At 34.7% G+C, this 27562-nt stretch overlaps 1 protein-coding gene across 10 annotated transcripts in view; it reads right to left on the reverse strand.

Moving 5' to 3' along the window:
* Positions 1-27562, reverse strand: part of bun (TSC22 domain family member bunched) — a 214031-nt gene that overhangs the window by 142327 nt on the left and 44142 nt on the right. For 9 of the 10 annotated variants that reach the window (XM_036366485.2, XM_014231425.3, XM_014231424.3 and 6 more), the window contains exon 4: positions 9643-10491. The exons of the other annotated variant lie outside the window; for it this stretch is intronic. In XM_036366485.2, coding sequence (XP_036222378.2) covers positions 9643-10491 — 849 coding nt within the window. The remainder of the gene's footprint in view (positions 1-9642; positions 10492-27562) is intronic. 10 annotated transcript variants of the gene reach the window in all.

The raw sequence follows: 27562 nt of genomic DNA on the forward strand, positions 1-27562 counted from the left end.
TTTAGAGTAAATTGACCCGTCTAAAACCGATTTTGAAGAAATCAATCGATTAAGCAGTAATTAATCGATTACAAATAATATTACACAGGGTATAAAAAATGTATAAAATCTAGCTACCATATAAAATCATTATCCACCGTATAACCCATCTAATGTAGGCATTTGTATCTTAAAGCACGAAGATCAGTTATAACCGAATGTACGTGCACTGCATTTTTTCAGTTATTCGCCGATGTGAATACGAAATTTGTAAATACATTATGGGCATACACTCGTGTTAACTGTCGCAATAACGCAATTACAGAGGGATTCGGGTAGAGAAGGCAAAAAAAAAAAAAATGGAAATTAATAGCAATAGACAGAACTACAGTGGAAAATAATGATTGGTGCAATTATTGCACAGCTATTGTTGTTGCATCCGCCATTGTCGTCGCCACAATGTCTGTGAACGACAAAAGTGCAAAAACATTAATGTGAACTAAACACATGCACACATATACACACATGTACATATATACAATGTGTAAGAGAATAATGCCAACAAATATACCACTCGAGATCGCTTTGAAGTAAAGGCTGGCAGTTAGCACGAGTATGAGAATGAATGCTGAGGTGAAAAGTGCATTTGTCAGTTCTTATTATACTAGTTGGAACGACGTTTGCATGTATAATAGTCACATTGGAAAATTATATATGAGCTACAGCCAATTGTAGTTACATATGAATGTATATAGGAAAGGTATATAAGCCTTCAATAGGAAACATGTATAATTCATATGCAATTCTCTGGCTTCAAAGTGTTTGCTTATTTGTTGAAAATACGAATGACGCGTGCAAATTGTACATTTCAATTGCAAAATAGACACAAACCAATAAGTTAGTTACGTTTGTGTCTTGAAGAAAACGCAAAACCGATAGGTGTAATCGATAGCGATTAAAAAGTTAAGTGAAGACGTGCGCAATGGTTTTATGGATTTGACCATTTCAAACCAAGTCATTGTCCAATGACCACCCAGGAGCTTAAATTTTAATGGAAAATATCAACAGTGGCTGGCTAAGCGGAAGTAATGTTATGTTATGAAACTTAAAGAACGAGCTAAACTAAAAATCATCGACTCGGAAGGAAAAGTTTAAACCTGCCATAAGTGCATATTTTGTATTATACAACAAATATAGTGAGGTAAGCACTCATAGAATTCTAAGCAAAAATTGATTAAAAAAGTTGATAAATTTTGTTTTTAATTAGAATAAGTATACATTATTTATTATATATATTTATTGACATGTTTAAATTTAATATTGAAATAAAATATCAATTAAGAAGTAATTTATCGATAAAAAAGAAAAATACTTTTAGATTTTATTGACTCGACTAACACCGATTTTGAAGTAAGCTATCGATTAATAAGAAATTAATCGATTATAAAAGTTGGTAACAGTTTTTTTATGATTAGGAAAACTCTATATGATTATGAAAAGATTAAAAAATATAGACTTTTAGAAGTAATTAATCGATTATAAAAGTCAAAACCATTTTTTTAGGTTAGAAAAATTGTACATTATTTTGTGCAGATTCAAAAACAGAGACCTTCAGAATTTGTTGATACGACTAAAACCGATTTTGAAGTAAAAATCGATTAATAAGTAATTAATCCATTGTATAAGTCGATAACAATTTCATATGATTGGGAAAATTATTTATTATTATAGGCAGATTAAAAAGAAAAATATTTTTAGATTTTATTAACTATCTAAGCTATCGATTAATAAGTAGTTAATCGATTATAAAAGTTGGTAACAATTTCATATGATTAGATAAGTTATATGTTATAATGGCAGATTATACTAATAGATCGATTACGAAATGATTAATCGAATGTAAAAGTCGATAACCATTTTTTATGTTTGAAAAAAATTACATAATAAAAGGAAAAGCTGAAAATATACCTATAGAATTTATTGACACGACTAAAACCGATTTTGAAGTAAGCAATAGATTAAGAATTAATTAATCGATTATAAAAATCGTTAACATTCTTCTAGGATTAAAGAAATTATTTATGGTATTATTATGGGCAGATTAAAAATATTTTTTTTTGTTTTAATTTACTAACACGACAAAAACCGATTTTTAAATAAGCAATCGATCAACAAATCGATTATAAAAGTCGATAAAAAAAATTGTACAACAAGTAATGATCTCAGATTTGCTGTTCAATTAATTTTCAGATATTGCATGCATGAGAAAAATAGTCGATTCATCATGAACACTTTGTAATAAAAATTACAGCGAATAAATTTATTTAAGTAATTGCGCTCTACAGAACACGCAATCTAATATAAAAACGTGATATTTCAAAAAAGTGAATAAATCTTAAGACGAAGATAAATACCTATATTGTGTTTCAGGCTATTTGTTAAAATTGTTCCGTATTGCAATTATTATAATTAATTATTAATAAGACTAATTAGTGACTTACCGCCATAGACGCGTGAAAAAGTAGTAATTGTGAAGTACATACCTATAGAAATGAAAAAAACAGCAATAATTAATAAAATATAAACGCCAATAAATGTCAACTAAGCACACACAAGACATTTACAGTAAAATTGAACACTTACTAAAATCTTTAAAAATAATTACAAATGTTTAGGTTAGTCGATGCTTGAGTAATTTTACAAAAAGATAACATTCCAAAGAATGCTTATATGACACATTATTTACTTCACAAAGTGAAATACATACATAAAATATATGTACAGTTACACATGGTACAATGGTATATATTTACAGATATTAGATGAAATACGAAATGACAAACAACCTTAAGGATGCCGATACAATAGTTGTCCAATGGTTGAAGTATTTTCTTAACTAAGCTCAATTTATGCTTTTCAAGTGACACATATTGAATATGCGTAGTAATGTATGAATAAATTACATTTTTTATCGAATAATAAATATTATTTTACACAAATTTTCAATAAATTATTATTATTTCTTTTTTTTTTGAAAAATTAACGTTCATTACACCGTTGAAGTGATTGTGAGGCATACAATGATGTATTAATGACCTGTCTGTTTGTTCATTAGTCTGTCAATACGTTTGAGGAGCACGCCCTTAAGCGATTGTGTTGCAATCAATGCTTAAGGTACATTGCCTTCATGCATACAAAAATAATTTACTTATCGGTTTATTTTCGAGCCGATTTGAACTGGTTTAAACCGGTGGTGTGTTTGCTTGTTGTTCAGATAAGTTAAAACGTAATTATATTCCGAAAAAAAAAAACGAAAAACAAAATACAAAAGTGTACATATGTATATGTTTAGCATTTTTGGCAAGGAGTTCGCTGTAAGTTTGCAGCACAAGTCATGAAACATAGACATAAGTACTGCTAGAGATAAGCTTAAGGAGTTATATCCACTTGTGAATTTCAAAAACTCGATTATTTGTTCGGTTTTTGGTTTTGCATATATATTTGAGAATATTCACCAAAAATGTGAAGTTGAGCCGGCAAATACTCTCAGAAAATTGAAATTGATTGAAATTTTCACACCATCTACTTGGCTATATGTATTTGAGAGGTCATACTCGTAATTGAGAGAAATAAGATTTTCGATAAAATTTTGATTTTTTAAGCCACTCTTCTCTGATGTGTAAATTTTTACACAAAAAACGCCTATTTTTGTCAGAAATCAAAATTTTGCCAAGTCTTCCGATCATTACCTGTATTCATCTATTGTAGCAATACATTTGTTAATAATTTGAAATTTTTCTCCCAAAAACGCTGCTCATTTGTCTAAACTGTCGATATCGAACCTCTATAGCATATAACTGTCATACAAACTGAACGATCAAATATATGTCCTTGTATGGAAAACTTTTTTATTTGACGAGATTTCTTGACGAAATTTGACATGAACTAGTTTTTAAGGCAACGGTAAATTCTTGGAAGAAATTTTTCAGATCGTACAACTATAGCATATAGCTGTCATAGAAACTGATCGATCAAAATCCGTAGTTGTATGGAAAACTGTCATATTTGACTAGATATCTTCACGACATTTGACACGATAAATTGTCCAAGGCAATGGTACAATCTGCGACGAATTTGTTCAGATTTGACTACTATAGCATAGTTCATATAGATCAAAATCAAGATAAATATCATTTTATACCTTTTTATGTGATAAGAAATGTACCTGTGAAGGGTGTTATAGCTTCGAAGCAGCTGAAGTTAATGTAAAAAAATTATATTATATATAAAAAAAGTGTAAACACAAATTAAAAAAAAAAAATAGAACTGTCTAGCAAACGCAGGTGAATATGCAAAGACCAGATAATTTGTACTCGTATATCAATATAAACATTATGTATGTATATATGAGTATTTATTTATAAGAAATAAAAAATTGTTTACACCAAACTTCCATTGCAGACGAAAGGTGAGTGTACCGCTAACTGTCTGACACGTGGCGTGTAGTACACAAAAAAAATCACCTATTTATATGGAAAAAACATCGAGCTAAGAACTTCGCCTACTTGTCCACATAAGTGCACATACATATATATACATACATATACTGATATCAAGCAAGCTTAAGTGGGAATAGTCGTTATGGGCTGATAATCGAATCGCAAGAAGTAAATAAATAAACACTTACCTACATACATACATATACGCTGTATATATGTATGTGTTGAAAAGTTGAAATAAATTTATCAATATACATACATACATACATAGGTATATACATAAGTAACAGAATAAATTTTAATGTAGCACAGTGCTAAATATATTTCCAAATATGGATAGTATTTTCAAAATACGAACAAATTCCCGAAAATTTGCCGCCATCTACCATTTGGGTAGGGCTATTGATAGCTGTCAATTAGAAGTTATTTATGAAAATGTCACATCTAGTAAGTGTAGCTCTAACATAATTCTCCTCAACATGTCTGCTACATAAATTTGTTATTGTTTTCACGTTGTACGCATTTATCGTTTATTTGTGTTTTTTCTGTTTGGCATTTTGCTTTGCTGATATGCGAATGTTTTGCATTGCAATTCACTAAGGCTTACCGCAAAAACGACGTCGCACGAGAAAACGTTGCCAAAAATATAAAATGACATCATTCCAGCGCCATTATATGTACATATGTATGTATGTAAGTATACAATGCGGTGAGCAAAGAAGCCACTCAAAAGAAATGGTATTAGTGGAGCTTTTTAATATACCCGCATGTTGGACCGGCACAAAACACGAGTGAACGAGAAATCGAACGAATGAGCTGACTAAGCTAGCGGCCCGAGCTGATAAGCACTCGAAACACTCTTCACTGAAGTACAACAACTTTGTTTCATGCTCTGCCAGCCATATAAATTGGTTAGCATAAAAAAATTTCAAAGTTTAATGCATTTAAATATGAGAATTACAAAAAAAAAAAAAATTATTTATATCGTACATTGGGTGTAGTTGCCTGTAGCTCGCATATTGGCAGACAGTTGTGTGCTTTTTAATTTTTTTGTTTCCAGCCTCAAAGTGGACACAGGCGTTGCACATATTTGGCCTTGAACCTGAACAAAATTCTCTTTGCGTGCACAAATTTTCGGATTTATTGCAGCGAGTGCAGTGACTGGTGTTAGTCGAATTCTGTATGTAGTATGCATGTGTTCAGTAATATTTGGATTTGTATTATTTTTGACGAAAATCAACTGTGTTGTGCATATGCATATGCATATACATACATACATATATTGCCAAGTGATATTTAAGTATCTCCTTTTAGAATTGTTGGAAATTAGTGCTGGAAATTACTAACTACAAAGGTCAAAGTGAGGCTATTCATATTTCCCAAGATTCTAATCAATTATGTCAACCTGAATTTTATTTTGGGATAAACTTTAGTGCACAAGTCAATCCACTAAACCTAGAAAATAGTTTTTTTTTTATGTTGCAGCATTTCTCTTCTATATTAATTAACAAAGTTTTTTGTGCATGTATGTATGACATATTTATACTTACATATGTATATATGAATACGTATACATATTTCGATGGCATTTTCAGGACACAAAAAGCGTGTCATCGCTAATTGCAGCGTGGTTAAATGCTAATGCGCAATAGTTGTAAATATAAGGAAGGTGTATGCCACAAAACGCAGTCATTCACATTAAAAGTTCGCGCATCCTCTCAGGTGTAAACTATGTAGATATGTACCTATATACATACCTACACCTCGATTTAGGGCGCCATAATATATGGTTACATGTTCAACAATAATTTTAGATATATACATACATACATATGTACGCATATATTTTCTTTGGGAGTTCAATGAACGCGCTGGCAAAAAGGCCGAAAATCCACAACAGAAACTTTGGCAGAAATAAAGTAGAAACGTTCACTTCGGTTGTACCGCAGCTTTAATACCCTTCACAGTTGCATTTCTTATAGCAAAAATTATAAAAAGATCTTTAGCTTCATTTTGATTGGTCGGTTTGTACGACCCCTATATGCTATGGTGATTCGATCTGAACAATAAGTTTGAAGATTAAAGCATTGTCATAGAAAATAATCTATACCAAATTTCGTGAAGATATCTTGTCAAACAAAAAAGTTTTCAATACGAAAATTTGGTTTGGATCGTTGTTTGTACGACAGCTATATTCTATGGTGATTTGATCTGAACAATTACTTCGGAGTATGCATTATTGCCTCATACAATCACGCAGCCCAATTTTCGTGAAGATATCTTCTTAATTGAAAAAGTTTTCCAAACAACAACTTGATTTCGATCGTTCAGTTTGTGTGACAGCTATATGCTATAGTAGTCCGATATCGGCGACTCCGTCAAATGAGCAGCTACTTGTAAAGAAACGGACGTGTGCAAAATTTCAGATCGATATCTCAAAAACTGAGAACTAGTTCGCGTAAATACAGGCAGACGACTATGGTTCAATCGATTCCTTCTAGGTGTTACAAACTTCTTGCCAAACTTAATACATATATCCTGTACAGGGTATAATTACACTCGCGATTGCCTGGAAGTATGAAACTAGCGCCACGTGGCAGATACAAACTTACATAGTTATAGAAATGGGCATTTTGCTACGCAATAGTTTTTAATCCTCGCAAGTTTGGATAAGCGCTCAATTTTGAACGCAAGAAAGCTTTCGCTTTTTACAAAAACAAAAAAAAAATCAAGAAAACAAATATACTGAAGAAACACGCGATATTTTGATGACATCATTGCCACTTTTAAGGCAAACACACACATCTATCTTTACATATACATTCGCATATTGTTTACTTATGTTGCCACTAATGTTTTGCTTCCTTTCTCATGTTTTGATGTTTTCACATCAAATGTAGATAGAAGATATACATTCGTACACATTCGTATATATGTATCTACTTATACTCAACCATTAACAATGGCCGCTCATTCAACGACAGTCGACCGTCAAAAATATATCAAAACATTGTTGCTTGAACCACAAGCTCGCGCTTCTTTGGCAAACTCGTATCGAGTTTTGTGTTTTGAAGTGTTTTCATTTCAATTTGTTTTTTTGTGTAATTTACTTTTATTACCTTCATGCTTTTAATGTGTGCGTAAGCACTACTCTTCTACTACGCAGTGGTTTTATGCATGAAACACGCTTTGCTTAAATGTGTTCGCTTTTCGTTTCCAACGCTAAATATTGTTGACGAAAAAGCGGCCAAAAATTCAATAATGATAACTGACTGAATAGGTCTAAAAATATTCATTACTGAATGTGTTGCAGAAGAGGCACGCACAGGATGAGTTAACAAAAAGGTGAGGTAATCTTCCTAAAGACTCAATGTGTATATGAGTAAACACTAGAAGAGTTTTTCGCAACCGTATGAACACCCTGCTAAACTGAAGAAACTTGAAGTTTGCCATGAACACCCAGAAGGAAGCGTCGGAGACCCCATAAAATATATAATATATAAATGATCAGCATGACCAGCTGAGTCGATTAAGCCTAGTCTGTTCGTCCGTCCGTTGGTGCAAATTGTTCAGATTGGACCACTATAGGATAGACTTGCCATACAAATAGATCGATCAAACTCAAGGTCCTGTATGGAAAACTTTTTTATTAGACAAGATATCTTCACGAAATTTGACATGGATTATTTTCCAAAGCAACGGTGCAATCCCCGAAAAAATTATTAGATCGGGCCACTATAGCATATAGCTTCCATACAAACTAACCGATCAAAATCAAATTCTTGTATGGAATCTTTTGTATTTGTGAAGGGTATTATAGCTTCGGTGCAACAGAAGTAAATGTTTTTTTTTCTCATTTATTAGCTGTCTTCGATTCGCCATTTCTATGCTCACTATTCAGGCTCGTATCGCGTTGAATTGGAACAAGAGAGTATGCGGATACCTCATTATCACTATCGAGGCTGCTATCATGGGTCGTTTCACACTTTTTAGATTAGTTTTAGCATTGTGAATATCTCATATTACAAAAATAAAAACACAAAAATTATTTTTATTGATTTTCAAAACTTAGGATTTAAATAAATTACAGTTGTTTGTAGAAAACGTAAAGTTCGAAATTAAGTGGTTAAAAAATGCTTTCTGTTGCGGAAAAAAAAATTTCTGCATCAAAGAAGGAAGCGAAACATGTGAAGAGTATATTTTTGCACATATTTGAGCAAGTGGTACAGTTTGTTCGATTCACTACTCTCCAACGAAAGTGCTGTCACTTCGTGTGGACAAGTGGTACAATTTGTTCGATTCACAACTCTCCAACGCTTGGTGAATCGATAGCTATTGCTTATAATTATTTTGGTGCAAATATAGAACTGTAATGCCTGATACCTGATTATATAGCAATTTGAAAGTATTGTACAAATATATAGCTTAAATTTAAATATTTCACGAATAGTTGCTTAAATTTAAATATTTCACGAATAGTTGCGGTAAATATTCATGCTAGAAAAATCGAACTAGGATTATTTACAAACATAATTCTCATAGAACTTTGAAGGATTTATGCTAATTTCAATAAAAAAAGTGAATATGCTCCATTCATGTGCAGAGAGGGTAATTTAACATGCAGAGAAAAATAATGTTGCCAGCTGAAACTCGTATGGCTGATACCGGTGAAGAATATGAGAAATAAGCGAATGCATGAAGTTTTTAAGCTTGCAAACTGTACAGAAAGACGCAAATCATAACAGAATACAATGAAGGCCCCTGAAACCGGCACAATGTGAAATGGATGAAACTAAACGGCATTGTTGTACTGATGAATGAATGGATGCTGATGTCATGTGATCATTATGGAGGACTTGTCTGTGTGTATTTAGACTAGTGAGTGATTAGAAGCCAATTCAACAATAAGAGTGCATTCAAATTTTGATATGCATACATAGATGAGATCATCTCTGTTACAACAATAACAACATCAATGCTATTAAAGAAAATGAACAAATCGCACGAAAGAACAAATATATATTTTAGCTGCTGTCTTTAACAGCGCTAAGCGCTTATAAGTTTTTGTTCGTTTCGTTTGATTGATAGATTGATATTGAGATTTATTGAACTGGCACAGACACAAGTCGCACGATGCAGTCAAACAATTGGCAGTCCGACTGACCTGTTCAATGTTGTGGTCGGCGAAGTGGCGAACATAACAGCCGCTGACGCCGCCGCATTTCGGCCCGTCGCATCGAGAGATAATGCACGCGGCACCATACGTCCAACGGTGTGTTGCTGTTGTTGTTGTGCAGTTTGGTGTGTCAAGCTGGGCATGCGTTTGAAGTTCGCACCCAACGCGTGATCGTAGCTATAAGCCATTCTAATGGGAATTTGTGTGCCGCCGACGCCGCCAACACCACCACCGCCAGCAAGATTAGTTTGCGATTCGGGCGAGCTGCCATAGAAAGGAGAGTATGGATATGCGCTGCTGGTCGGGCTGGCGCTGTGCGCTACGTGTGTTGGTGATGTTGGCAGTTGTGGAGTTTGTTGGCCGCTTGACAAATGCTGTGGACTGTGCTTATTACCAATCGGTATAGGAATGGAACGACTTGTTGGGTAAATAGTTGGTGAGAATTGATCGATTGCTTCATCTTCGTCTGCATCCTCATCATCGGCGGCATCGTAATTTTGTGTGTTTGGCAAGAATTTGTAGCGATTATGTCCAAGTGCTAGATTTGTATAGATATTGGTGTCGGAGCGTCCCGGTATCCACGGTCCAGACACGCTGCTATTCTTCAGATCGTGTGGTGATGCCGTTTTCATATAGTAAACAAGCTGATCGGCTGGTATATTATTGTTGTTATAGCTGATATTAAAATTACTGCCGTTACTGTTATTGAGCAGAAATACACCGCGTTCATTGTTCGACATATTGAGCAATGTCGAGATGGCGGGTGTTATGTGCGGTGTGCTAAAGGCACGCTTACGATTACTACCATGGTACATGGCCTGCGAGAGACTCGATATGCTGCATATGTTAGCCGACGTTTTGTTGTTGCGTGTGTTGCAAAGTTTTGGTTCGAAAAATAATTCAAACATTTCGATTTTTGGTATTTCATAAATTTTTTTCAAAAACGAAAAATAAAAGAATAGAAGAAAAATATTACCAATCAGATAACTCAAATAAAATATACGAAGTGCATATATTAAGGGATAAAGGAGGTATCTAGTGGGAGGCATGGTAAGGAAAACAAAGGGAAGCCTTTGTGTGGTTTGTAGATGGAGTACATGGGCGGGATGTATTACTAATATTTCATAAAAAATATAAAGTACTGCGAAATGTTACTAACTATGTTGTGCTGAACAAATTTTCAAATAAATATAGTATTACTAAATTATACGTGTTTGGAAATTTTTTCCCAACTGCAGTTGCTTAATATAATGAAACTTTTTACTTACGTAGCAAAGTGCGCGTGTTTACAGTTCTTACTCATACTTAAGTATGCTATTTGGATAATCAAATTTACAGTTATAGATATTCGAAAATTTCGTTAACTTTCGTTAACTGTTCGTTAGCACAATTTCATTTAAGTATTTTGTATTAAAGTATTCTTTGTTAGAAAGAAACTTTGTAAGTCACATCATAGCTTAGTTGAAACTTGCAAATATTTAGAAGGTTTTTGTTTTTGCAATATGTTATGTAGTGGTTAACTAAGTAATTTTTAAATTAGTTATAAGCTGTTAATGTTATGTTGGAAATAGAGGTCAATGTGTCAATAAGAAGTATCAATATATCGATGAAACAAAATAATCTGCTTTGTGTGTATTAAAATTAGTATTAATTAAGTTCATTTTGAGTAAAAAATTTAAACTAATTTGTGCGTACAAAAATGTTTATTTTTTATGGTATATATTTTTTTTAGATTATAAAATGGCAAGAAATAAGAGGTGTGTTCAAAGGAAAAGGTGAATTTTGACTTTTCGCGGGCTGTATACATTCGATTATCGATACTTTGTTTTTGTTACAATCGAACACATATGTTTATCAAGTGCTTGCATTAGAAGCCAATTACGATTAGTATTTTGTGTTTGACAACAGAGTAGATTAGTCACGTTTTTGTATGCTCTTCGATTTTTGACTCTTAAAAAAAATGGATCAAAGAATATCCTGGAGGTGCGACCACGTCAACAAGCGAAGAAAACAGCGAAATAGTGAAAAAAATTGTTCTTGAAAATCTTCAAATTACTATTAAGGAAGTTGCAGAGGATGTTGAATATCAAGCGGCTCATGCTATTCAATTTACTTTTTTTTCAAATTTTTATTCACTAAATTTGCCTTCCTGTAACTTTTTCCTATTCTCAAAACTGAAAAAACCAATTAAAGGAAAGCGTTTTGCTACAATTGATGAGTTTAAGTCAGAATCGAAGAAAGAGCTGATGGCCATACCGAAAAGCGCATTTCAGAAGTGCTTTGAGGATTGGAAAGCACGTTGGCATAAGTGTATTACAATATATTCGAGAGGAATTACTTTGAAGATGGCAAACTAGATATTGATGAATAAATAATTACTTTAAAAAAAAATTTCAAAATTCACTTTTTCCTTTGAACACACTTTGCACATATGTAGGTTGAACCTGGTATTACCGGGAAATCTTACTTTCATAATATTATTGATAATTGATGTAAATAATACAATTTAAGTTTGGCTAAAACAAAAATTAGTTGAATATTTAAAAAAAAATTATTTTTAGTGTTTTTTTCTGAGTCTAATAAAATCTAATCAAATTTGACCCGGACTGTTCCATATAAACAACGCACCAAACTGAAACGATGAAAATTTTTGTTCTTGATTGGTACAACTTTTTTTTTATGTTAGTGTGAAGTTTGCTCTCCATATACCACGAACGGAAATTAAAAAACGAGCTTGCTTGAAATTTATTTATTTTTGCAACGTAGAAAACGTTGCAGAAGTGTTTTGGGGTGTCTACTTTATCGCGTACACAAGTATTTGAATGGTACAAAGCATTCAGTGAAGGTCGTAAAGTCATCGAAAACTTGCTTCGTGCGAGCCATCCATCGTTTCTGTTAATGACGATAACATTGAAATAGTTCAAAAAATAGTCCTTGAAAATCGTCAGATTGAGATGAGAGAGATAACAGCGAATCTCAACATCTCTTTTTTGGTTAAAGTTTTGGGTATAAAGCGTGTCAATGCTGAACTCGTACCAAAAGACTAGAAACTCTTGCGAAAACTACGTCGAGTCGCATCATTACTGGTGATGAGACGTGTTCTTATGAATATTACATCGAAACTGCCCAACAAACTAGCGAATGGCGCTCGAAAATTGAGCCGAAACCGAAAATACCAAAATTCGTAAAAGGCACTGAAGGGCATCGCAGCTGAGGCTTACAACAAGCGTATGGAAAATTAGATTAAGCGTAGATATGTTTGTATTTCGAAGGCGCTAAGAAATATTTTTATTGAAATACGTGAAAATGTAGTTTTTTCTGTCAGTCCGGTTAAAATTTGATCGACTTCTCATAGATTTCCTAAGCAAATTATGATTTTCTAATATAAAAAGCTTTGATTTAAAGCCAATTAACGAATGCTATATGCCACTTAGTCAACTGTTATGAGATATATGCTTTCAAATTAATATCGATTAGTCAATCTCAAACAACAAAAAAGGCAATAAATTTGACTCTGAATAATTGTGATTTTACTTTTGCAATCACATTGTGTTTATATGTTTGGTATCTGTTGCAATTCCACGGAAATTCAAATATAAAAGTTTGACTGTCAATTAATGTCACTCATACGCAGTGCTGAGCGCAGCGTGCTGTCGAAAGGTAGCAAGTAACCAGCGCTGAATGACGTCACTAACGCACAATTTGATAAGCCATTTAAGTGTATATATTTCTAAGTTGTTTTTTTGTTTTGTTTTTGTAAGTATTCATATATTTGTGTGTGTGTGTATTATGTGTCGCAGTACAAATAAGCCCGTGTGTGGTCAACCAGGCCATTAAAATCAAAATTTATTGGCTGCAGCACAGCCTACGCTCTCTTCACATATCGTGTATCAGCAATCACATACAGCAGCAACAATAAGAAAAGCAGCTTTTGTAGAAAATTATAAAAAATCAATTGCTTTTGTGTATTTGTTGTGTATTTGCAGTGTGTGGGTGTCGGTGAATGTGTATGCGGCTACTGTTTTCAGCCATTTCGCAGCAATTGCGCAACGTACATCATTATGCGCGTTCTGCTCCAATTATGCCAATTTAAAATATCTATAAATCTCACATGCGTGCAGTGAGTTTGCTGATGGCTACGCAAAGACGAAATTTTCCCAAAGCAAGGAAAAAAAAAACGCACTGGAGTGCAGGCAGTTGCATGAAAATGCGCCAAACGCAACGCAGCCTCAGCATTTAAAATGTTGTGTACGCATTGCATTATATATGCATGTATGTATGTATTGTTATGTTATTTATTTCCTTTCATTGTTTATATGTTTGCACCACGTTTTCGGTTTTGGCGCGCGTCGACGAAATAAAGTTCAGAAAAAAAACATTAAAATTAAAAATAATAATAATAAAAAAAAAAAGAGAAAACACAACACGAAAGGAAATTTGGCGGCATTGCACGAATACTGGCGGCATTACCAGCTACCAGCGTGCTGGCGTTGGCTGATTGGCTCAACCTGCTGGCACTGCTTGGAGAGTTGGCTAGATTTTTCTGCTAGCTGCCAATTCGTTTCGATTTCAAATGCATTGTTTCGAAAATTTCGCTTCCGGGAACGTGTGCCTACCATATTGAGCGCGTTTTGTTTGCATGTGTATGTCTATATAGTGTATATACGTGTAAGTGGGTACGAAATCACTTGCAACATGTTTACTGGTGACGCTTCGCTGGCTCTGCAAAAACGCTGGCAGCTAACAAAGTATGATTTCAACAACAAAACAACAGTATATTTGTTGATTTTTACTGCAATGTGCAACAACTGGAAAACAACAAACAAATGTACATGTAGAAAGCTCGAAACGTAAGCATAGTTGTCACAAATAAATCGCCACTCACATAATTGTGTGGTCGCACAAAAGCTGCGAGGTAAGGACATGAAGCTAAAACTAGAATTTGAAATTAAACGCATAGCTGCCACAATGCAGTCTTGCCTATTTTGACGCAGTAGGTCAAAGCATCCGGGTGGCCAGTTGTTGTGATATTTGCTTTTGTTTACGCGGAGCTACGAGTTGGTAAGCCGCAAAAAGGCAAGTAGGTGCATTTAGGCATTAAAGAAATTGAAAAGCGACATACTTCGCAGCTTTACTATGTTCGAAAGGGTTGTCGATAAAAAGTAGTTACATAATCGTATATTGTATTATTTAAAATTTGCCAAACTTCTCAGAATTTCCTGATGTCTGTGCACCTAGCGAATTGTTAGATAGCCTCTGACAACTAACGATCTATGCGATCAACACAGTGGCTTTCAAAATAAATGCTAAATCATTTATTTATAGTAGATCGCTAAGGCACAGAATGAGACTAAAAAATAATGCTCGGTTAGTACTATGTGACATTAGATTAGATTAGGTTAGGTTCTACAGCAGCTACCCAGTCTTTTATATAGCCAGAAAAACTGCTACAATTGAATAGCGAGGAAGCGACTTGAGCCTAACTCAAATCTGTTCCAGCGTTTTATTCCCATTACCGCTAATTCACTTGGATATTTAAATATTAAAGCTCCTTGGAATTTTTGCCTTGATCTGACAAGGCAGGGCATTAAAGTAGGAAGTGTTGAGTTGACTCCACCGCATATTATTATTCTTATTAATATTTAATCTTATCGAGTGAACCCCGAACGGACAGTGACCTGTTAAAACCCCTACAACTAGGGAACTGTTAACTTTGCTGCGAGAGAAGAGCTCAAGACCTGGAAGGATCTTGCCCTGGGTTAGCAGGCTCTTACGACTTCACAAAAGCTAGTAGCTGACCAGCGCTTGCATAACTTACTCATGAGCCATCTAGCAGTAATTCGCAAGAAGACAACGCTACTGCTTCTTTATTACTATTCATTCAGAAATTCTAAAAAACTTTTTTTAATGTTTTCAGAGGGGCTATGGTCAAGCAATCTAACGAAAATGATTAAGAAATTAAATTAAATTGCATATTTCGCACTAAATTTAAAAGCACCTTAAGTTTTTGAAAGAAATTTTGTATATATCACTGTCTTGTTACGTATTTTGACGAGCACTCATAAGCTCGGCAATTTTAACATTTTGTCAATAAAATATTTTTTCCAGCACATTTCCTTGCTTTGTGATAATTGGTCACTTGAGAATGCCTGCTTTGCTAATGGCTCAGCACTCAAATCACGAAAACTTGCCTTTCGCTGGCTTTCCTTTGCCATTTTGCGTCTTTTAATAACATCGCCAATTTTCCTGCTCACTTAGCAATAGTGCATGGCGAGTGCGAATATGCAACAGCCACGTTTGGTGTGGTGATTCAAGTAATTTTGCAGTGCAATTTTCGTGGAAAATTCACATTACATTTTAAGGCGTCATTATTTACAGTTGTGGCAAACGACGAGTGTCATTTGGTTGACAGTCCGTTGCATACTTTACAGCTACAGTGTGTTCAACAAGTAAACAGTTGCAACACAATGATTATGTAAGCTTATAATACTCGTAGTGCAGAGTTGGAATAGCAAGAAGGTATATAATTTTGATGAGATATGCATCAACTCTCTTGATTGGAATATAATGGAATAACTCTCTTGTGACTTTCACTTGTACTTTTCAAAGGAGAAAAGGGAGTCCAAATAGAGCCATTGTTGATATTCCTTAATCATTTCTTTATATGAGATACTTCTTACCATTCTTTAAATCTATCTAAAATAACTGAAAATCATTTATATTATATTATTAAGGCTGTAACACCTAGAAGGAAATGTCGGATACCCTATAAAATATACCATATAGTCAGTGTGACGAGCTGTGTCGATTTAGTCATGTGGGTCTGCCTGTCCGTCTGTATATTCCTCAAGTTTTGAGACACCGATCGGAAATTTTACACACATTATTTTCTCCTTAAAAAGCTTTTCATTTGTCGAAACCGCCGATATCGGACCACTATAGCATATAGCTGCCATACAAAGTAATGTATCAAAATCAAGTGCTTGCATGGAAGATTTATTTATTTTTAGAGATCTTTGCATACCTTTTTATGCTATAAGAAAAGCACCTATGAAGGGTATTATAGCTTCGGTGCAGCCGAAGTTAACAATTTTTCTTGTTTTTGACTGTATTCAGTTACTGCCTACTACTCTAGTCTGTGCACTACTTCAATTCTTCTAATAAATTACCGCATATAGACATTTTAAAGAAGAAGAAAGTCAGATAAAATTTTAGATTCGGAAGAGAAGCAGAAGCAATGCGAATATTAATCGCACACAGTGTAAACTTGCAATTTTACCACTCGCTGCTTTACGCTTGCTCTTGCTGCTATAACTACTGTGTGCTGCTGCTGCACACACACATACACATATACATATGCGCATTTGTTGTTATTGCTGCTGTTAGTTGCTGTTGCATTGTGTTGATCGTCGCTTTCTCATTAATTTGCCAACAATATTGCACGCGGCAGCAGCTGTCTGTCGATCACTTACACCGCTTGCATGCACTTTTGTTGTTTTTGCTATTGTAGCAAAAGCATTGGAGGACTTTTTCAAGTGGCACACGTCTCGTGTCTTGCGTTGCAACTTTTGTTTGGCGCACAGTTAACGTGCCGGTGTTTGTTGTGATCTGTCTTTTTTTGGGGCCAACTATTTTCCGCCACGCTGCAACAATAACAATAAATCGGTTTGATGTGCCTTTGTTAAGAGCACACATACAATAGCAGACGTTAGTTTTGTTTACGCTATAAATTTTTATTTTTCCAACTGCACACACATAAACACACACACGCGCACGCTTATATGCATTGGCTGCACTTTGTTTTCACTTGAGGAAATGGAGTTGCGCGTTTTCGCCTTTTGTTGTGATATTTCGAAAATTGGGTGAATGGAGCCGGTGTCTCAGCAGCTGCTACCGGAGTTTGGTGCCACCGACAGCCACACACATATACACACACACACAGACACGCGCGCGCAAAGTCTATTTCGCGCACTATTTATGTGCACTTTCCAACACTTGGCGCGCAGCGAATCTTGTTTTGAATGGCTGGCGCCCGCAGCACCCGATTTGGTCCGCCACTTGTGCAACCTGCAGTTGTTAGCGCAGACGTTGGTGATGCTTCTACACATTTTATTGCGATTTTGCTTTCTTTGCAACATTCGTCTTGCATAAATTACCAATTTTTTCCTTAATACTAAACATAAAATAGCAAAGCACCGCGATTAATGCACACAGCAATACATACAAAGGATTATAGACATTTATAAAAGATATTTCGCGAATGGGTAGCTTTTATGCGTAACTTCAATAACAATCAGATTGGCGTAATTAACAAAAAAAACTGGGTTATTTACAGGCGAAATTAATACTTTTTTTTATATTTAACAGATATTTTGATTAAAAGTTATTTTTCACAGCACCGGACATATACATAAGGCTTGTGGTTAGGCGCACGTTTGGTTAGTGTTAGTAAAGCGTTTTTGCATTGTCGTTGCATATACAGTACCTTTTCATATAATTGTGACCGATATCGTTACTGTGACGTTCTTAGAGAGTGTTCTAATATTTTAACAATTTTTTTTAGATAAAAATGTTGAGTAAAACTTAATGATTTAATACATAGCAAGGAGACTATTTGAAGTGCAATTTTTTTAGACACGGTGGTATAACGGGTTCTATCTACTTGTGAATTTCAAAAAATCGAATTTTTTCTTATATATTAAAGGTACATAAATTTGAAAAAAATTCTACAAAAAGTTAAAAGGCAAAAAGTTTCGGCGATATAAGCGTATTTCTAAGAGTTGTTTAACTTAATGAAATCGGCTCCGAAAACTTTAAACGCGTTTTTCTTGAAACGCTGTTTTCAGAGTCGGTAAGGAAAATTTCTTTGACGCGGCTGCACCGAGTGACCTGAAATTTTCACACCACCTTTTCAGATCTATACATATGTATGTCAGATAATGATCAAAAGAAAACATTTTTGATAAAAACAAGATTTCTTTTAAAAAAAAACAGATTTTTGATAAAAATAATTTTTGATTACAAAACAATTTTTTAATAAAAATGATTTTTGAATCAAAAGATTTTTTATAAAAAAAAAAGATTTTTGAATCAAAAGATTTTTTTATAAAAAAAAAAGATTTTTGAATCAAAAGATTTTTGATAAAAAAGTTTTATGATAAAAAAAGATTTTTGATAAAAAAGTTTTATGATAAAAAAAGATTTTTGATAAAAAAAAAGTTTTAGATAAAAAAGATTTTTGATAAAAAAAAAATTTTTGATAAAAAAGATTTTTGATAAAAAAAAAGATGTTTGATAAAAAAAAAGATGTTTGATAAAAAAAAAAGATGTTTGATAAAAAAAATTTTGATAAAAAAGATTTTTGATAAAAAAGATGTTTGATAAAAAAGATTTTTGATAAAAAAGATTTTTGATAAAAAAAAAGTTCTAGATAAAAAAGATTTTTGATAAAAAAAATTTTTTTGATAGAAGAAAAAAGATTTTTGATAAAAAAAAAAGATTGTTTGATAAAAAAAGATATTTAACAAAAACGATTTTGGATAATAATTTCGACTTTTTAAGCCACCTTGAAATGAACATTTTTTGACAAAAAACGATTTTATTTTTGTTGAGAAGTCGTCAAATCGTCAAAAAAAAAAAGAAAAATTACAACTAGTCCTTCGGTCATTATCTGCATTCATCTATTATAATTTTTTTTTTGTTTTGTTTCTGAATTTGAGGGATTTCAAATAATTTTAAGCAGACAAGTCTTCCTCACCGCCAAACAATTTTTTCCTAAGGTCTTACAGGAGACGGGCTAAGCGATCAAGAGATTCCCTAGTCAACATAAAAATTTAAAATGAAAGTTATATGTAGAGTGTATAAGTAGCCGAAAATAGCTGCGCATAATTTTTAGCAGTTATAAACCATAGTTTTACCGTCATTTATGCTTTTTTTTATATTTTAATTACCACTCAATTTTTTTGTATTTTTTATAACCGTCACAATAAACTCGAAAGGTACTGTACGCACACAATTGTATTTTTGGCCATCTTTATTAAGACAGCAATATTTTTAGTTATAAACAAACGTTTGCTGGCCTTCTGTCTATAAAAGGTTTGCTACTAGCAGCGACAACAAATAAATTTAATTTAATACGCTTATACTTAAAAGATGTAATAAATAAAGCTTTGCTTAGTTCCACTTACATACTTTTAGTTATAACGAAAATACTTATTTCACTTTAACAGTTGCTTACCTGAAAATAAACAAGAAATTAATTAATTTAGTCTTTGGCAAATAAATACTATATTTATTATTTATTAAAATATATTATATAATTATTATTGTCTAAAATTGTGTTTAATGCACAGAATGTTAGCTGCTAACAGTCCACTTACAACTTATGCTTAAAATTGAAACAGACAATGTTAAAGAATTCTGTAACCAGAGAATGTTAATGAATTCATTAACAGAGAATAGTTATTAACATTCTCTGTCATTAATTTTCTTTATTAACATTCTCTGGTTTCGATTAGCACTCTGTAAATAAGAACGTAAATGTTCGAAACTTTGTACTTTATACCAAATGGTTTGCGTATTAGCTAAGGTACCCGGTTCGCGTTATAGTTCGATGAAATGTTCACAAAGCATTTCGAAATGAACACCCTACAACAGTTTGTCAAGCTTTGTATAAGAGGCATGTGTCGCCACTAACAGTTTGGCAGCCATAACAGTGGCACTGTAATTTTTAATATAAGCGGTGTTAATAACAGAACAGAGAATGGCTTAGCGGATATTAATGACCTAAATTGAAGTAAGTGAGTTACTATTCTCAACATTACGTCTATGTATTTCATTGTTTTCATACATTATTTTAGTGAACAAATATTATAAAATAAATATGAAAAAAACAAGTATTCAAAAAAAAATATTTTAAAAATATATTTAAAAAAAAGTATTAAAAAAAAATATTGAAAAATAAATTTAATAAAAATTTTGAAAAATTATTTAAAAAATAACTGTGAAGCAAACTAACCTATGTACATATAAATATACAAGTACTTTGCACAGCTACCTATATTCCCTTACACAAATATTTGAATACAGCTGAACTAAGATATTTTTATCGAAAAAAGCTGATTTGCAGGTACATGCACAGTATAAATCGCGGCGAGCATGTGTAATGAACATTTATCGCCAATACAACAACGACAACAATAACAACAATATGAAACTATTCAATGTTTACTATTATGTCTGGCAAAACTAAAAAAGCGTTAAATTGCGTTCTAAACAAATTAGAAACTTATAAGTATTAGCGAGAAGATAACGGCGGCAAATGCAGCCAATGCACACATAAATATATATACATATATCTATGTACATACATACATATTTACAGACATATGCATTGCGGCTGTGGTTAAGAAAATTAGGCGGAAGGTGAAGAGCTCTAATTATTGAGTGAGCGTAAACGCAATATATATATATACATTATTAATACATATCATATAAGAATATGCGAAAATTTACAAAATCAAAATAATTGACAAAAAGTGGAGGAGGTAGGAGAAAATAAAAATATGCGCATTTTGCACACTTTGTTGTTCATTAGAATCAACATTAACATCAACAAACGCGAATGTAAACAACTCAGAACTCAGTTCAATGTTGTCAATAATTGTTATTGTAATCGCTTGCTTGGCTATCCATTATTGTAGCTAAATGTTGTTGTCATCAGTCATTTGTCACGATTTTTCTATTACGTCCATAATAATTGCTAAAGCTACCGCTGCTGCTGCTGCTGCTGCTGCGTCTGCTGCAATCGCAATGGGCGTCGCGATCGCGCGCTGCTTCGCTCGGCTGCCGCTGTCATTCAGCTGTGCACAGTTCAGTCGGCGAAGCTAGACGCCGCTGCTGGCGCGTGAAATGCACAAAATGAATGATAACAACAAACACGGTGAGTAGCAAAAACAAAGTGGGTGTGGGGCGGGCGGCAGCAGCGCAACGAAGTTGTACGAATAAATAAACGTAAATGGCGACAAGAAATCAAAACAAAACACTTAATAATTGCCAATAGGCATCAACGGCAGCGCGTGGCGGCAGCGCGATCGCTACAGCAGTTGCCATTAATTGATCAAAACATAGAAGAGAAGAGAGCGGCGAAGCAAATGCGAGCAGCGCAATTGCTTTTTGTGAGTGTATGTATGTGTGTATATTTATTGTAATTTATTTCGTTATTTTTGATTTGCTCACATTTCGTTGTTATTTTATGTAATTGTGTCAACGGGCGAGAGCAGAGTATGCGGCTAGCGAAGTAAGTAGCTAAAGATAGATAACAAAGCAAAATCGTTGGCAAAGGAATATGCAAAGTGCGAAATTGAGCGAAAGCTTTTGCGTTGCGTTGAATTTAACGGCCGAGTGAAGGAGCGTTGCCAGATCTGATTATAAAAAAAGCAGTGAAAATGGTTATGCTTTTCAAAAGAAAATGTATTTCTGGTATATTTGTTTTGTTAATAAGCACTGGCTAGTTTTAATGCAATAGTGGTCAAAACAGGGTTGCCCACTGCAATACCCCCCTTCTTATTTGGTATATTCTGCGAATAATTTCCACACTGCTCGCAGCGCCATATTATACTCAAACTGGAAACATTTAAGAGATAAAAATTGCATGCGGAGTGAAGATCATCTATACGCCATTGTTCCGACGCCGTTACATCCACAAAAAGCGACTACTTGGTGTGCTCTAAGGGCTGAGGGAATTATTGGTTCATATTTCTTCGAAAATGATGCCGGACATAAGGTTACAGCCAATAATGAACGCTTTAGAGCCGTGATCAATGAATTTTTCGTGCCTAAATTGGATGTTGTTGATGTGAAGGATCTTTGGCTCCTATAAGACGATGCTACATGCCATACAGCCCCCTTCTATGGAATGTGATGTATGAAGTGGTGCTAAGAATAAACCAACCAGAAGCTGTGAAATTAAACGCATACGCGAATGACATTATAGTGGTAGCAATGGCTGAACATCTAGATAACCTTCGGAGCAAATGCAATGAATGCGTAAACAGTCTGCGGCAATAGTTCTCCTCAAGGAGCTTAGTACTGGCTGAACACAGGACAGAAGTCCTGCTAATAAGTACTAGGAAAGTGGAGGAAAGAATATCTCTCACGATAGGGGAGTGTGAAATTTAATTACAGCCATAACTAAAGTACCTGGGAGTAATAATATACTCAAAGCTTAAATTTAAGGAGCACCTAGAATAGACCTCGGGTAAAGCAAATAAAATCCTCAACGTCTTATCAAGAATGATGGCAAATAAACGCTGCATGCGTTCCAGCCGGCGATTTTGCTCGCAAAGGCAATGGGATCGGTTGTATTATATGCGGCTCCAATATGGATCCAGACGTAAAACATTAAAGCATACGCCAAGCAAATAAACATAATGCACAGACTGTCGGCACTAAGAGTAATCAATGCTTTCCGAACGATATCCAGTGAGGCTGCTGAATTAATAGCCACTATAATGCCCATTGACATACAGGGTGACGAATTCGCGCGAGTATACAAGTTATTAGAAGAGTCATCTATAGAATCAAAAAAAAAAGAGAGAATCAAAAACATGACACTGTGGCAGCAACGGCGGCAAACCTCACCCAAAGGACGGTGAACCCAGAGACTCATACCGGATATAGAACAGATTAGGCGTCCGGCAGTCCGTATCATAGAGGAGACTGAAATGTCTTGTCACTCCCACGAAGTAATACTTAATCACGTATACGATGGGAGTAGCTGATTAAATTTCGCACTTCGGCTTTCGGTGCTTCACCTTGCTAGAGAATATTCGGCGCGTTATTGCTGAAGGAAGTAGGTCGAAAATTGGGCCTCTCGCTGGAATTTATTCGAACGAGCCGCTGCGGTCACTTACCCGAAATCATTTTCAAAGCATTTTTAAAAACCTTTAACACATGTAAATAATTTTCAGAAGAGATGAAAACTGTACGTCAGACCAAAAGCGGCAAAAGGCGAAGTTTTTTGTTCTCGGCCCAGATTGATTCACGTTGTAGTGCCGAAGAAGAAGAGGAGCTATTTTTTGGAAGGGAGTGAGTTCAGGTTTTCAAGATATCCAACACTATAGCTCAGGCTAAAGATCTGTGGAGGACTTTTACCATTAGTTATTGTAATTAATTAGAATATTTCGTAATTGTTTTTCTTCAGTGATTCAGTTCGAAGCAGATAGCAAACCCAGTGGATAGAATGAGTATAAAAACTCTCGAAATAAACCGGAAATCCAAGTATGATCCAAGTATAAATGAATAAGAGAGTTATTGAAAGAATACAGAATTTTAAAAGATCAAGTTGTGCCTACAGAATAATTAAGTAACCGTAAAATATTGTCGGACTTAAAATCACGATTTTTAGAATGTGAACTGTGCGTTATTTTTCCGAGACAATATATTAATTTTAAATGTTTTTGGATATTTAAAACAACAAATTGCCCGCCAACATACACAAAAAAACTCGAAACTCAATTTCTGATTGACAGCGACACCCTGTGCGCGCAGTAACAGCTGTCCGAAACGGCGTGCTATGTTCTATGTTTCGAATGTAGCCCACAAATATCAGGTACTAATAATAGTGAGGAGGCGCTACCGTCTAAAATGTAGGCGCCATTATCGACGTACAGACAGGCATACCTATGTACATACATACATACATACATATGTATGTAGTCAACATCTAAATTCACGCGCACCAGCCAATTCGCAATACCACCCTCCGGCGACCGCGACCGCTACCTAACGGCCACATGCTTTTAAATTTTTTTTCGTACTTTTGTATTTTTTTCTCTTTGCTAATAAAGCCGACGACGAGGAAAGCAGTCAAGCCGAAGCAAATCTTTTAAATACTTTTAGATGTCACACAAACATTTTACAAATGCACACACACATGCACAACAGCAGCAGGTCTAGGTCTGCGTGTGTGTGTGTGCGTATGTGTGAAAATGGCCAAGTGCCAATAGCAGCCAAGCAGAAGGCGCAGTGACGGCTGACGGACGCGTCGGCGAGTACAACCACCTCACCGCGCGCGAATATACAGACAACAACAAAAAAGTCGATTGTCGCAACTTTCCGCAATAAGCGAACGTGCGGATAGGCGAATTTGTAAACAAAGTGTGGCACAAAATCAATCATTAAATGCGAAAATACAGACACAAACACAAACTATGCATACACAGATAGTCACACACACAGATGTAGGTATGCATGTGTGCTATTTTATAACGTTGAAACTATATGAAGCAGTTTTACCGCCATACACACGTACGAAGTGTGTGCGAAGGAAAGGTAGAAAGAGGTAAAAATGGGAGTCAAAACAATGAAACCAAAAAATTAGCGCAACTCGCACACGAGTGCTTGAAAGGCGCCCCACAATCCCCGCAAGTTCCACCTTTTCGCACGCTTCATAACAGCTCCAGTGTGTGTGTGTATTGACAGCGCTCCGCTGAGAGTCACGGTTGTTGACAGTGTATAAATGCTAGAGAGTATGGAGCTGATTAACGATCGTACATTGTTTGATTCGACTAAGAGAGTGAAACAAAAGTTGCCAAGTGCACTTAAGTAAGTCTACGAATTAGACACCACATTCAATTCGCAACAATCGAATGATATTTTCTTAAACAATTTAACTATCAGTCACAATGATGGTCAATTAATAAGTATGCGTTGCGAGCTGCGTGGATTTAGATATATCTGTTTGTCTCTATATACGCCAACTAGTCCCTTAGTTTTTCAGATATTGCTCTGAAGTTTTGCACACGTAATTTTCACTCCAAGAAGATGCTTATTTGTTGTAACCGCTGATATCGGTTGTTTATAGCATATAGCGGTCATACAATCAGAACGATCTGAATCAAGCGCTTGTATGGAAAACTTTTTCATTTGACGAGATATCTTCACGAATATTGACGTGCGTTATTCTCTGAGAAATTGTTCAGATCGGACCACTACATCATATAGCTGCCATACAAACTGACCAACCAAAATCAAATGCTTGTAAGGAAACTTTTGTATGTATTTGTGAAGGGTATTCTAATTTCCGTGCAAGCAAGTTAATGTTTTTTCTTTTTCTCTTAACGATATTGCGTGATACTTTGTAGTGGTTATAAGCTCACCCTACCTCTACAAAAATTAAGAAACTATACATCAACACTATATACGACATATGTATGTATGTAGTATGTACAGTCGTCCGCTACCTTTGTGAAATCGTGCAGCGATAGGTTTGAGTTAAGCGTGTAAACAGTTGGCAACCATGTTGGATTATTGAATTAAACAGCTGACTGAGTCACTAGTTGCTGTTAGCGTTAGCGCCGCAGCTCACACACACACACACACACACACAGCTAAAGCAGCAAACGTCGGCACGACGCATTGCCGTGATTCACTACTTCACCCGTCGACTTCATTTCCTGAGGCAATGGCTGCTACAACACCACATAAATAGCCTATTCACACTCCTACGCAGTCAGACAACTTTATATGGCGTTTGTGCGTGCTTAGTAGTTTGCACGTTTTGCAAATTTTTCGCCAATTTATTTATATGCAAAAGGGCGTTTTAACACACATACACGTCATAGTTTTGGACATGGTGGGACACCAAAAAGGTTGATGCCGATGAGGTAGGTAGTAAGCTTACCCAATTTAACTAATTTTGTTGCGCTATGGGCGTGTCAAAAATTAGCAGCAAAACATTATTGCCTAATTATGCGAATTAAATGTATAATATATGACAGCAGTCAAAAAATGTCGGAACTCATTCAACATTTTTGATTTTATACATACATACGTACATATATGTAGGTATATTACAACACTAACTACGTATGTAAATTTATAATTTGTTAAAACATTTTCGCAGTAGCTTACAATTTTCCATTTTTGCGCACTACCACTCATTTCGCAGCAACAAATGAAGTTAATTTTTTCCTTCGCTGTCACTTATGGGGCGGACCGACTTGCTGCTCGTGTATTAAGATGACATAATTGCATGTGAAAAAAAATTCACATGTGTACAAATTAACATATAAAAGTCGAACAGCAAAAAACTGCAAGTGAAGGCGCCAGCCACTGACCACAAACAAATAATAGGTGCCGCCCGCAAAACGCCCCGAACAATGACAGCGTGAGCGCCGGCACTGGGCTTGAAGAGTTTGTGTTGACAGCTTGGATACTCTAATAGTAGCATGGCGCATACAGACCTACATATATATGTGATTACAAAAAAAAAAAAAAATAAATAAAGAACGAAGTTGCAATCAAAAAAATTTTAAAATTTTCAAGAGAGCATTAACGTTATATGAGTGCATAGAGTACTTCATGGTCAGAGGCAATTAATTCAATTAAAAATATTTGAGTGTATAATAAGAAAAAGCGTTAACTTCGGCTGCACCGAAGCTATAATACCTTACACAAATACAAAAGATTCTTTACAAGAACTTGATTCCGATCGTTCAGTTTGTATGGCAGCTATATGCTATAGTGATCCGATTTGAATAATTTCTTAGGACATTGTATTATTGCCTTAGCCAACAGCCCATTCCAAATATCGTAAAATAAACAAGTTTTCCATACAAGAATTTGATTCCGATCGTTCAGTTTGTATGACAGCTATATGCTGCAGTGGTCCGACGGTTTCGACAAATGAGCAGCTTTTTTTGGAGAAAAGGACGTGTGCAAAATTTCAATTCGACATCTTAAAAACTGAGGGACAGACAGACGGACATGGCTATCCATGTACATATCTTTTGTAGGGTCTCCGACGTTTCCTTTTGGGTATTACAAACATCGTGGCAAATTTAATATACCCCGTTCAGGGTATAAACATTTGTGCGTGTAGAAATGAAATAAAGTGCGTCAGTTG

The sequence above is a fragment of the Bactrocera oleae genome, chromosome 3 (genome assembly GCF_042242935.1).
Source record: "Bactrocera oleae isolate idBacOlea1 chromosome 3, idBacOlea1, whole genome shotgun sequence".
In the NCBI taxonomy this organism is placed as follows: Eukaryota; Metazoa; Arthropoda; class Insecta; order Diptera; family Tephritidae; genus Bactrocera; species Bactrocera oleae.